This window comes from Trichechus manatus, unplaced genomic scaffold (assembly GCF_000243295.1).
Source record: "Trichechus manatus latirostris isolate Lorelei unplaced genomic scaffold, TriManLat1.0 scaffold00140, whole genome shotgun sequence".
In the NCBI taxonomy this organism is placed as follows: Eukaryota; Metazoa; Chordata; class Mammalia; order Sirenia; family Trichechidae; genus Trichechus; species Trichechus manatus.
The window spans coordinates 1719677-1733094 of record NW_004444076.1 but is presented as its reverse complement, the minus strand read 5'-3'; the positions used below and the strand labels follow the sequence as shown (position 1 = coordinate 1733094).

The 13418-nt window shown below is 37.7% G+C and overlaps 1 protein-coding gene across 9 annotated transcripts in view; it reads left to right on the top strand.

Annotated features, from left to right (window-relative positions):
* The window catches only part of DLG2 (discs large MAGUK scaffold protein 2), a 2186317-nt gene that overhangs the window by 2139067 nt on the left and 33832 nt on the right, over positions 1-13418 (top strand). For 6 of the 9 annotated variants that reach the window (XM_004385504.2, XM_004385503.1, XM_012558150.1 and 3 more), the window contains one exon: positions 12895-12940. In XM_004385504.2, coding sequence (XP_004385561.1) covers positions 12895-12940 — 46 coding nt within the window. Of the gene's footprint in view, positions 1-11965; positions 12066-12894; positions 12941-13418 lie in introns of all 9 variants that reach the window. The other 3 variants (XM_004385499.2, XM_004385501.1, XM_004385500.1) reach the window with 1 other exon arrangement.

Sequence of the window (13418 nt, the reverse complement as noted above, 5' to 3'; positions counted from 1 at the left end):
TAAAACTAAGAAAACTAAGATGGGATTTCATTCAGGTTAGATTTTTATCAACTATGTTGGCAAACTCCTGTATGTTGGGGGTGGGGGTTGGGGGATCAGAAATAAAAGAATCCTCTCAATTATCATTTGGAGAGTGCTAAAATAGAAAGGAAAAATTTGATCTTGGATGTGGTTTCAGAATCTGAGAGTGATAGAGATGAAAGACATTTCAGAGATCAACTGGTCTAAGGACCTTATTGCCTAAGTCACACTGGAAACATAGGTCTCCTCATTTTCCACAGAGCTTCTGACATTGGTCTACTACACAAAATGGTGCACAAATTGGCAAAGAAAGTTACACATCGTCAGAATGCAATACTGAATGTTATCATCTCAAGCCCTAGTCACAGATATGAGTATCTATTTAAATGAATACCAAACTGCTTAGCAGAAGGCTTGGCACACATTAGGCATTCAACAAGTGAATTGACAATAGCATAAAAGTTCTATCAATCAACTTAAAGCTATTTCACATTTTTTCAACAACTGCAGCTATGAGAGCCTTGGTGGCACAGTGGTTAAGAGCTACAGCTGCTAACCAAAAGGTCAGCAGTTCAAATCCACCAGCCGCTCCTTGGAAACCCTATGGGGTAATTCTACTCTGTCTTAAAGGGTCACTATGAGTTGGAATCAACTCAATAGCAACGTTGTTTGTTTGTTTTTTTTGATGTAGCTATGACCCAGTGACCACTCAAAAAATAACGTTTTGAGTTTGCAAGACAGGATGAACTGTGGGAAGAACTCAGCTGTGATAGGCAATACAGTGCAACAGCACTGTCTACAGTATTTGACTCTCTGATGCTTCTTCTCATGCTCCCAATTAGAGGTCATGTCCACATACATGCTGGAATAACTGGATGCTAGCAAATAAAGTCATACTAAAACTAGCCTGCCAAAATCCTAGATCCAGAATGATGTCTCTCTCCCTCCTCTTCCCAAAAAAAATCAAGAACAATTTTGAAAGAGGTTCCAGGCCATTCAGCATGTCTCTGGATATGACACCCTGCATTGTAAATACATTATTTTCATAATTTTTATTGCCTTATAGCTTCAGATTTTAAAGTAAAAATAATCAAAGTAATACTTTTCTAACAGATAGTCTTTCCTAGAAAAGTTAACTCTTCAAGCAGGGAATCTGATAGTGAAAAACCAGGACTTAATTTTCCATTTGTAGGGTGCTTCAGTGTTTTCTTATATCTTAATTGAATAAATCGCCTTTGACTAAGAGAGTTAAAATGTGGTTTTCATAGAAGCCTTACATTATAGTGTAAGGGAGACATTAGGAGAGTGTAGGGTGTGTTGGGAGGGAAACGAACACACAGGATTCATCACCCAGACCAGTTATACATTTAGAATAAATAATTGCTGATAGAAATTTCAATTAGTACAGATCATTTGGAAAGCAATTAGCCAGATTTTTAAACTATCCATACTTTTTAACTCAATAATTCAACTTCTAGAAATCTACTCCTAGGGAATAGCCCGAAATACGGAAAATGTTATATTCATTGCAATATAGAGTACTTAAAAAATGGAAAATAATGGAAGTGTCCAACAATATAGGAATGTGTAAACCCATTGTAGTAAACCCTTTGATGAAATATGCAGTCATGTGTATAAGAGCTATTGGTTTGTAGTCTCTTCTTTTCTTATGATGTCTTTGTCTCATTTTGATATCAGTGTAATACTGACCTCATAGAAGGAGTTGTAAGTTTTTGTGAAGAACTGACATTAAGTTTTCTTTGAATTCTTCGTAGAATTTACCAGTGAAGCTATCTGGGCCTAGGCCTGTCTTTGTGGATAGTTTTTTAAATTACTAGCTCAATCTCTTTGTTATAGGCCTATTCAAATTTTCTATTTCTTCTTAAGTCAGTTTCAGTAGTTGATGAATGTGTCCATTTCACCTGAATTATCTAATTTGTTGGAATATTTATCTAATTTGTTGGAATATAATTGTTCATAATATTCCCAAATAAACATTTTTATTTCTGTAAGGTTGTTAGTTATATTCCGTTTCATTCCTAATTTTAGTATTTGAGTCTTCCCTTTTTCTCTTTGTCAGTCTAGCTAAAGGTTTGTCAGTTTAATTTTTTCACTGCACCCAGAGACTGCTAGGACATGAGATGAGAAGCTTAGGAATTGGTGCTAACTGTGTTTACCACCATGTAGAAGAAGCTGATCAGCAGTGAGACAGAATAAAGCACTCAGAGATACAGAGTCAGGAGGCAGAATGAGAGTCCTACCCATTGTTGCCATTGAGTCAATTCTAACTCATAGCGACCCTATAGGACAGAGTAGAGCTGCCCCATAGGGTTTCTGTGGAGTAGCCAGTGGATTCGAATTACTGATCTTTTGGTTAGCAGCCATAGCTCTTTACTACTGCGCCACCAGGGCTCCATGATAATCCTAGTGGCATAGAAATCTTTGAGTCTAGTTCTTCATGTGGTCTAGCTATACTCTGTCCATCTTGTTTCGTAGTTCAGCCAGTCCTCAGATTTGGAGATATTTTTTTATTATCCTTACAATAAAACCCCATTTGTCAAGGATACTACAGGGCTGCCACATATAGCCACACAGTCTGTGCACTGCACGACTCCAGAAAACACTAGTCACACAGAACACAATGTGAATGGTGCCTTCTGGAGTTGTACAGTATAGGGGCTCTGTTTACAGACAGGAGTCCTGGCTAAAATAGACAGTACCCCCAGTCACAAAAACTGGAAAACCCCAACAGAGGCCTTGTTTACAGTCCCTCCTCTAGAAACAGGAGGCCTCTCGACTTCTGAACACCTGAACTCATCTCCCTTTATTATCTGACTCATACCAGAAAAGTTTAGGGTCTTTAACCCTCTCTCCTCAAGCAGTAAAACTGGAATGCCCCGGCCTACTTATGATATTTTCTCTACAGTGAGCTAAATCATGAACAGGCGCCTTTCAGAAATAAAAAGATAGGCAGCATATGAGAGGACCATTACAGATTTCAGCCAGAGATTGACAGGAAATAGTTGCCACATTTATTTGTCCCAGTGGCATGCTAGTAATTTCATCTCCACTGACATTTCTGGTATGTATGTTAGATTTCATTTCTGATTACTCAGGGTAGGGGTAACCTGGAGTAAGAATAGTAATCAAGTGAGCAGGAAAACCTTAGAGATGTTTCTGAGGTTTTCACTTTGCAAATATTTTCCCAGTCTATGCAATAAACCAATAGAATTAATGTCAAGTGAAATGAACATGTTGTATACAATGCTCTGTCAAAAACTGGTTGCTTCAGCTATAGACTGTCTGCCTGAACTTTCTTCAAATGTGGGAAAACAAATGGAAGTCAATAAGAAACATTTGAAAATGAGCACTTTGGAAGGAGCCAGTGAGTGTGATGAGCATGGTGAAGCGAGCATTGGTAGGTAGGGACCTCAGAGTCAAGAAGTCTCACCTTTCAATGGGGCACCACTAAAGGTCAAGGATAGTGAACCTGGTGTCCCTGCAATCTGGGGCAAGGTCAACAGAAATCTTTTGTTTTAGCTGAAAATTTCATGCACATTTGGAGGATATTGTGTAAAAGAATATGAGACGTATATAATTAAGTCTAAAAGCAAACCATCAACATGTTCCTTCATCTGCACAGAGGTAGAGTCAGTCAGTGTTTCTGGACTTTTTTCCAGTAGCCATTGAGTCAGTTCCAACTCATAGCAACCCCATGTATGTCAGAGTAGAATTATGCTCCACAGAGTTTTCAGTGGCTGATTTTTTTGGAAGTAAATCACCAGGACTTTCCTCTGAGGCACCTCTGGGTGGACTCGAACCGCCAACCTTTCAGTTAGCAGCCAGGCGCATTAACCATTTGCACCACCAAGGGACTACCCTCAGGTAAATAACTAGGAGGCTAAGGGGGGAGTGATGCAAGAACAGGGCTAAGGACAATTCCAGGATTCTTGCGGTGGTGACAGGAGCCACAGTAGGCAGAACTTAGTGAGTAAAGCAAAGAAGCCTCTTTAATTCATTAAATCAAACAAATTTTTATGGTATAAAATCATAGCAAACAGGGTGTTTGAGTTAGTAGAGACATGCTGCTTTGATAACTTGACATAATTATTGCATAATAATGGAAGAAACCATGTTCCCTTTGGACTGGAGGGAGCTAAGTCCTAATTGACAGTTCTATTAGTTTTAATGGTCCTGCCTTAGAACAGCTCCACATTTGATAACAAGTGATTGACCCACTTGAAGACTGGCTTATTTGCAAATAAGTGGCACAGTTTCTGCGCAGGCTGTTGATTCAGTCATTTACCAGGAAACTGTTTACCAGTCAGTAGGTTAGGGAGACACTGGAGATAAATCAGTAAATAAGATAAAATTAGTCCTACTGTGCTAAATCCATCCAGTGGAGAAAGAATAGTCTCTTTAATAAGTGGTGCTGGGACAAGTGGATTTCCACATGCAAAAGAATGAAGTTGGACCCATACCTCACACCATATTTGAAACCTAACTTGAAATGGATCAAAGACCTAAATGTAAGAACTAAAACCATACAACTGTTAGAACAAAATATAGGGGTAATACTTTGGGACCTAGTTTTCCACAATGGATTCTTAGATATGACACTGAAAGCACAACCAACAAAAACAGATACACGGGACCTCATAGAAATCAAATACTTTTGTTCAACGAAGGGAAGAGACAGCCTACAGACTGGGGGAAAATTTGGGGGAACTATATATCTGATGTTGCTGTTGTTCTTGTGTGCTGTCGAGTCGATTCCAACTCATAGCAAACCTATAGGACAGGGTAGAACTTCCCCATAGGGTTTCCAAGGAGCAGCTGGTGGATACAAACTGCTGACCTTTTGGTTAGCAGCCTGAGTTCTTAACCACTTCACCACCAAGGCTCCATACATCTGATTGGATTTAATATCCAGAATACATAAAGAATTCCTACAAATCAACAATAAGAAAACAATCTAATTAAAAACTAGGAGCCCTGGTGGCACAACAGTTAAGTACTCTGCCGCTAAGCAAAAGGTTGCTGGTCTGAACCTACCCAGCAACTCTGTGCTTCCATAAAGATTACAGCCTAGAGAACCCTATGGGGCAGTTGTACTCTGTCACATGGGGTCACTATGAGTCAAAATCAACTGGACAGCACCTAACAACAACAATCAAAAAATGCGCAAAGGACATAAATAGACATTTTACCAGAGAAGCTATACAAATGTCCAGCAAACATATAAAAAGATGCTCAGTGTCATTAGTCTTTAGAGAAATGCAAATCAAAACCATAATGAGATATCACCATGCCCACTAAGATGGCCATGATTTTAAAAAAGGAAAACCACAGGGGCTGGTTTTATAGCATAGGTACCCTCATTCATTGCTACTGGGATTATAAAACGGTATGCCACTGTGGGAAACAGTCTGGCAGTTCCTCAAAAGTTAAACATAGAATTACTGTATGATCCATCAATTCCACTCCTAGGTATATACTCAAAAGAATTGCAAGTAGGAACACAACAGATACATGTATACCAATGTTCACTGCAGTACTATTCACAATAGCCGAAAGATGGAAACAACCTAAATTACCCATCAACAAATGGATATACCAAATGTAGTACATACATACAATAGACTATTAATCAGCCATAAAGAGAAATGAAGTCCTGATACATGTTACAGCATGGATGAACCTTGAAAACATCATGCTGAGTGAAGTAAGTCAGTCACAAAAGGGCAAAGATTGTATGATTCCACTTATACGAAATACCCAGAACAAGCAAGTGTATATGGACTTAAGGTTATTAGTAGTTATGAGGAGCAGATGGGAGGGAGGGGGGGAAAAAGGAACCCGCTGCTTAGGAGACACTGAGCTTCTATTAAGGGTGATAGAAAAAGCTGGAAAGGGATAATGATAATGGCTGCACAACATGATAAATACAATTGATGTCAGTAAGTTGTACGTGTAAGGAATGTTCAAATGGCAAATGCTTTGTTACATGCATATTTACCACAATAAAAAACATAACAAAAAAGCTCTGTCCTCAAGAAGCTCATGGTCTACGTAGTTTAGGGGGAGACAGCCAGGTACAAGATAAAAATACAGAGCAGTATGTGCTAGAAAATGGGTAAACACAAAGAGATTTGGAGCATTTATTAATTCAACAAATATTTATTAAGCACCCACTCTGTGCCAAGCACTGTTCTAAGTACCAGGGAAACATTACTGAACAAAAGCAGAAAGGGTCCTTACTTTAAGGAGTTTGCATTCCCACAGGGGAAAACACAATAAACAAGCACATTTATGGCAGATGGTGGTATTAAAAAGAAAATCTAAAGAGTATAAAGGGAAAAGGGTGTTAGGGGAATGCTATTTTAGATACGGTGATCAGAAAAAGCCTCACTGAAAAGGACGGGAACTCTGAAAGAAGTAAGGAATCAAGGCTTGTAAGGGAAAAATATTATAAGCAGGAGGAGTAGCAAGAGCAAAGTCCCTGAAGCAATTCTGTGCTCAGAGCATTCAAGGAAAAGCAACAAGACCAGTGAGGCAGGAGTATAGTGAAAAAGAAGAGACAGATACCAGATCAGATCAAAGTGGTAGCCAGAAGCTAGATTATGTACATCCTTGTAGGCCATGTTACAGGTTTTGGATTTTATTCTGAATGAGATGGGATGCTGTTGTTTTGTTTTGCAACTTATTTGTTTGAATCAGAATCCAAATAAAGTCTATTCTGAACTATAAAATACACTTCTGTTTTGTTTTCTTGCAATTTGCGTATTGAAGAAACCTGGTAGTTTGTCCTGTAGAGGTTCCCACATCTGATTGCATAATTTATTATGTTCCTCTGTCTTCTGGATTTCCTGTAAGTCAGTAGTTGGATCTAGAGGCTTGATTAGATTCAGGTTCATTGTTTTGTTTTGGGGGTAGGGATTTGCAAGTTTAGTTGTAGGTACTGCTTTGTTCTTCCTCTTCCATCAGGACGCATATAACATATAACATCTATCGCTTTTTTGTGATGTTTAGCAGTTGTTGATGCTCAATGCCTAGATCCATTCATTCATTAGGATTGCAAAAGAACTCCTTTTGAATTGGGCAATGTTAAAAACACATAAGGAGCCCTGATAGCACAATGGTTAAGCACTCGGCTACAAATGGAAAGGTTGGTGCCTCAAACCTGCCCAGCAGCTCCGCAGGAGAAATACCTGACTATCTGCTTCCGTAAAGATTACAGCCTCGAAAACCCTCATGAGACAGTTCTACTCTGTCACATGGGGTCGCTGTCAGTTGAAATCAAAATCAACTCGATGGCACCTAACAACCACAACAAACACATATATGTATACACACATTCATACAGACACATTTCTAGGAACAGACAGTATCTTAAGCCAACTGTTGTCTTTCCCTTAACACCTTCTTTGTCTCATTACTTGTTCTTGAACCTCTCGTTTTAATTTTTTTCTGTATAAAAACAAGATATGTATAATACAAAGTGGGGACTCAAGTTTATAGTAATAACTTTCCAAGGGGAACATACTTATTTTAGAGGAGGTGAGATAAGTAAGAATTAAGAGGAAAGAAACGTCTGTAAAAGATAAGGAAGCCACAAAAAAAGTATATATGAGCTCATTATAAATTTAAATCCAAATTCTGGACAGAGTGTCAACAAGGTGACATTTTAGAAATTGGAAACATTTTAAAATTGAAAAATTAGAAACAGGAAGATAAGAAGAAAAACTAAAACATGCCCCTGGTTTTAAAGTTTTCTATGTTAAAAAAGGGTAAAAATTTAATGCCAAGATTCACTCACATGTCTTTATGAATATAGACTTTCAGTTGGAGAGAAGATGATTTGAGGTTTTGTTTTGCTTCCTTTCAAAATGAAGTGTGTACTTTATCTTAAGCCAGTTCACCAATGTCATTATATCTCGAGGTTAAACTGGGCAGTTTCATGACACTTGACCAACAAGCTGGAAATGTTTGGGTGTTCTAATGTCTGTCACAACATGAAAGGTATTCATTTAATTAAAGACACAAAATGTTTACACCAAATAACATTGTAAACATGTGGTAGCTGTTTCCCCTCATCCCATGGTTTACAACTGAGAAGCAGTTCCCTTTTAAAAAAAAAAAAAAAAAAAACTACAATATTGAGATATACATAAGTCATCTACTCTGCAGTCCACCCACTTAAAGTGCACAATTCAATGTCTTTTAAGTATATTCACAGAATTATGCAATCTTTATCATAATCTAATTTTAGAACATTTTTGTCTCCCCTGGAAGAAACTCCGTACTCATTAGCCATCATTCTCCTTTCCCCCAACATCCTGCCCCTATCTCTAAGCAGCCACTAATCTACTTTATGTCTCTATAAATTTGCCTTTTCTGGAAAACTGTCTTTGAATTGCTATCTGTAGACTATTCCGCTGAAATTCTTTCTTTTATATTATCATAAGAGCAAGAAAAATAGAAAGGAGTCCTAAAAATATGAATGGATAGCAACAAAAAAAATGCAACAAGACAACCAACAAAGATGTTACTGAAGCTGATGGCATCTGAGCGCTCAACTAAATAATTGCCAAGCAATAAGCTACTGGGACGATGACAGAGTGTGGTATCATTTCAGAGAGTCTAATGTTAAACAACAGCTTAAAGCAGCTTAGGTTGCAGAAACTTCTCTTACTCATAAGATCAGTAATATTTACAACTAGGGATATTTGCAAATTCAAATCCTGACTCCACTCATCACCAACTGTGTGACTCTGGGCAAGTGACAGAAAATCTGTAAACTTCAATTTCCTCACTGGCAACATTAGAATAATGATGATACCAACCTCATGGAGTTAGCATGAAGATTAGCCCATGGAAAGCGTTTAGAACCATACCTGGCACACAAGAAGTGCTCGATTGGTGTTGTTAAAGCGTTTATTCATAAAAATTCAAAGATTCAAGTCAAATTCCAAAATGAAATTCTTAGACATGCCAACTTGCCCCTTACCACATATGATTGGTATTTTCAGAATCTCTAGTAAAAAGAAGTTCCCATTATTAAAAGAAGTTCCTGTTCTCTAAAGATTCCTCCCATGAAAGCAATGGATTGGGATTTAAGATACTGTAATGTAGAAACAGAAAGAATAGGATTGATCAAGTATGATTAAGAATAGAGCTGTAAGCCAGTCCTCCGTTGCTTTAGAAGCCTGTGTTCCATAAATAGTAAAAGTGCTAATTTATTATTCTCACCTAACACTCGTGTAACAGATTTTGCTTTTCTAAAAGAAAAAATTACAGTAGCAAAGATGCTTATATAATGGTATTATACATATCCAATAAAAAAATAGTATTACAGCATTATGAACCAGATATATCCCCTTATAGTTGAAATGTTTAACTAAGACCCTTTAAAGATGTGGCTTTTAACTCTGTGGAGTATAAATTGAAGTCGTGATTTTATTTTGTGTCCGTAAATCGAAGGAAGTTTAAGCACCAATTCCACTGCCTTTTCTTCCAATAGAAAATGACTTTTGATAATATGACTGATATGTTAGATCATTTTATTTTTGAGATATTATTATGTATTTTCTGTTCTTTTAAAAAGTGTGCTGTTCAGTATTATGTCCCAATCAGATGATTCATCATACACAACATTTTCATACTTGGGAAATGTTAACACATTACATTCTTGCTTTGAAAAGATAAAAAGATTTAATCACAGACAACACATTTTCATTTTCCTTTGACCCCGTGAGACAATGTAAATGATGTGGTTTGCATGCAGCCTCATTTGGGGCCCCCAGAGTCCTTGACATTGTCCGTCTGCGTCTACATTTTAACTGCAGGCTTTACTCCTCTTCACACTGTTTTGTATTTGCATGAAAATTTGTATTACTTTTGCATGACAAGTCATCTGTAATGTTGAAGTTAAATGTCTAACATACCTTGCAATATCACGTGTCATTAATTCTTCCATGATTTTTTTTTTCGTTTATTTTCAGTTACTGAAGTTTAAATATGCTTGAAATGTAAAAGTGGCATGAAACTGGAGTGATGCAAGAATAATTAATGTTCCTTTAAGGACCTATCATTTTTTAATGCAGAAAATTTGGGGGGAGTTTCCAGCCTTGTCTTTGGACACTAATCCTTAATTACAAATTATGATTAACATGACGTAGGGTTGCTCTGAGTCAGAATCGACTTGATGGCAACGAGTTATACTGAACATGGGGACTGTCAGCAGAATAATAAATTCTTAAGTGATACTTCTTTTTTTCCCTGATAACATTTTTTTTTTCAGTCCTCGAATATGAATTATCAAATTTGGCCCCTAATTTCAGAAATTAATAAATATTTGGTGTATTTTTTTTTATTACGCTCCAATGAGTTTGGTCAAAGTTCCTACTATCTACAAAAGCAAGGAGTTGCTGAATGACATGTTAGTACTTTAGTGTTTCTTAAATGAACACAATTACCAAAAGCGATACGTAATACAGGAGTACATGAGTATACCAAGAAAATAAGTCATTAACACCATCGTGTCAAGCTTCAAATCCATAAGAAAAGGCATGGATTTCCACCACTGACCCAAATACATACATCCAAACAATTACTCTTCCTTCTGAGTAGTCACCCTGCCGGCTCTACATTTATTCCTACAGGTGCCATTGCCAAGACTGTTTTAGAATGCCCCCTTTCAAGCTCCCTTCAGAGTCTTTGGCACATTCATTTCATTCATTTTAATACCTATGTAATAGCAAATCTTGTTTCTTAGAAAGTGATTTTAATTTTGTTAAGCGGCTAAAAGACCTTCAGAACCAAATAAGTCTTGTAATCAAGCTGGTGAAACTTATTTTTAAAATGATATAAGAGATTAGTAAGACTTGCATGGCCTATAGCTTGTAATACAACTGTGAACATATTTCTCAAAAAAAGAACCCCACAAAACATTTGCATGATAACAGCAGCAGAGCAAATGGGGTTTTCTTAAGGGGTCTTCTCGACAAGCACATGATACTCACTTGAATGAATAAGGTTTTATATATATGTTATACACACACATTTTTAAAATTTAGTTTAAAGTGACTGGTTTATATTTTAAAGACAGTCCTTATGTTATTTTCATCTTGTCGTAATATAGATGAGCAATCTCAACTGATTTTGGTTGGCTATCACCCAGCTGTCACCAACTAGCTCTGTGATATTAGCAAGGGGCTCAACATTTCTGTGCCTCTGACTCTCTGTCTACAAAATGGAGGCTTGGGGCTAATTTGCCTTTAAAATATCCTTTGAATAAAAATGTTATAACACTATAATTATCATATACCTGTGTGTGATACTATAATTATCATATATCATAAATCTACACACGGCTCTGTGCAATTTTAATTAAATCTAAGCTGAAGTAACCCGAATTCTAGGTATTTAAAAAAGGCATCTTGAGAAGAAAACTAGTTTCCCTGATAAGGTCTTTTCTACCTGATGATAATGATAAGGATGATATTTGTACAGCACTTTACGTTTATATTGTCTTATGTGAGACTCATAATCTAAGAGCTGCTATCATTATCCTCATTTTGTAGGTGAAGATACTGAGGTTCAGAGAGATTCATTTACGTCTAAGGTCACAGGCTAGCAAGTTGTAGAGCCTGGATGGAGACTCTGGGTCTTCTGCCTCCAATTTAAGACCCTCTTCCTCCATCGCAATCTATCTACAACCAGTCGTGTATTTAGGAGACAATTTATCTAAGGTGTCATCATTCAGAATTTACACTCCTTGAAAATAAAATCTGACCGTTCGGGACCCCCTGGCACCTCTTCAGAGTATCCACTTGCGTCACAACAGCTCTCTCTGCTTTTACAGACTAGTTGTTTTGTCAGCATGAGTGTGACAACAATTAGACGTCCCCTGTTTTTGCCCCATGCCTTTTCTCCTTCACAGTCATTCAATGACAAGCGTAAAAAGAGCTTCATCTTTTCACGAAAATTCCCATTCTACAAGAACAAGGAGCAGAGTGAGCAGGAAACCAGTGATCCTGAACGTAAGTAGATTCTCGAAGATAATGTCACATGCAACACAAGAGAAAAAATCCTTCATGGGCAACACGCATGATATAGGCTCTCCCACTCCACACACCTAGGCAAACAAACACTGCAGGCAGGCAGGTCAGGTCTTACTACTGTGACCAGTGTTTGACTGCAGTCTGGATCCTTCCCTTGATGTGGCTTTTCTTTGCAGAATGCATTGGAGAGGGACTTGTGGGAAATGGGACTTCGTTTCCAGCCAGCACTGAGTCTGGTTTGCCTTTTCAATCATATAACTCTCTAAGGCTTGAGACAAATTCTTTTCTGGGCAGAAATCCTGAATTCCATCAGCACATATATTTTTTTTGGAATGCTATCTAATTGGAAGTGATTAAATTACCTACACTAATTATTAGCATATTTGCCTACTCTTTTCCCTCCCATCAAACATTAAATACCTACTTGCTGAGCAGTGAATTTGTATTGGTGGATGCTGAATCTAAGACTGTGTCCTGAAATTTGGAATCAACTGTTCATTGTTCTAAGTAGTATATTTCTGTGGCAACACTGACAGTGGGCAAAAATTGCATTTGCTGAATCTTTATTTTACAATCTGTTTAAACCTTTTGAGTTGCTTTACAAAATCAGAAAAGAAATTTCCTTCTTGAGTCTCAGCCCAGGGGATTTGAGGTGAAAGTTGTTTCAAAAGAAGAGAGAGTGGGATCCAGATTGTTTAGGCAACACAGTCTGTCATGGTAGTATCCGTTTCAACTCCACTGACTTCTTCCTTCCTCTTCCGTGGCTGTTCTTCCTCTCTCATTGCTCTCTCTGGGGACTTCCATGCAGGACATCCCCGGATTAGGTGACGACGGTTATGGAACAAAGACTCTGAGTAAGTTCCCAGGAATGGTCACTGTAACTTTTCTTTTCTTTTCCTTTTGAGTTTGGCTTTTGTTCCTTTTCTTGAGGAACTTTCACTCCTAGCATGCACAAGATACAAGTTTTATTTGTTACTTAGCTGTGAATGCTCCTACGAAGTAATTTTCAATCGTTTTGTTCTGCATGTCAGCATTTAAAAGCAAAGTGTGTCAGGCACTCTTAACTTCTGTTGCAGTTAACACCTTCCCTTTCTGACCGTGTGTTATGATCAACATGGTCCTGATGCCAGCTGTAGCATCACTTGCTCTGCCGCCTAATACCTGCCAGAGAGCAAGAAACCATGTTGAAAGAAAGGGTGAGCTAAACGTTCTAGAACAGGAAAGTAGAAATGTCGTTTATGTTCCTCTGCCTTTTCACACGGAAATATTTAAGGACCTTGCCAAATTCCATAATTGGGTTGTACTTGCTATTAGGAAAGGAGCTATTGTACA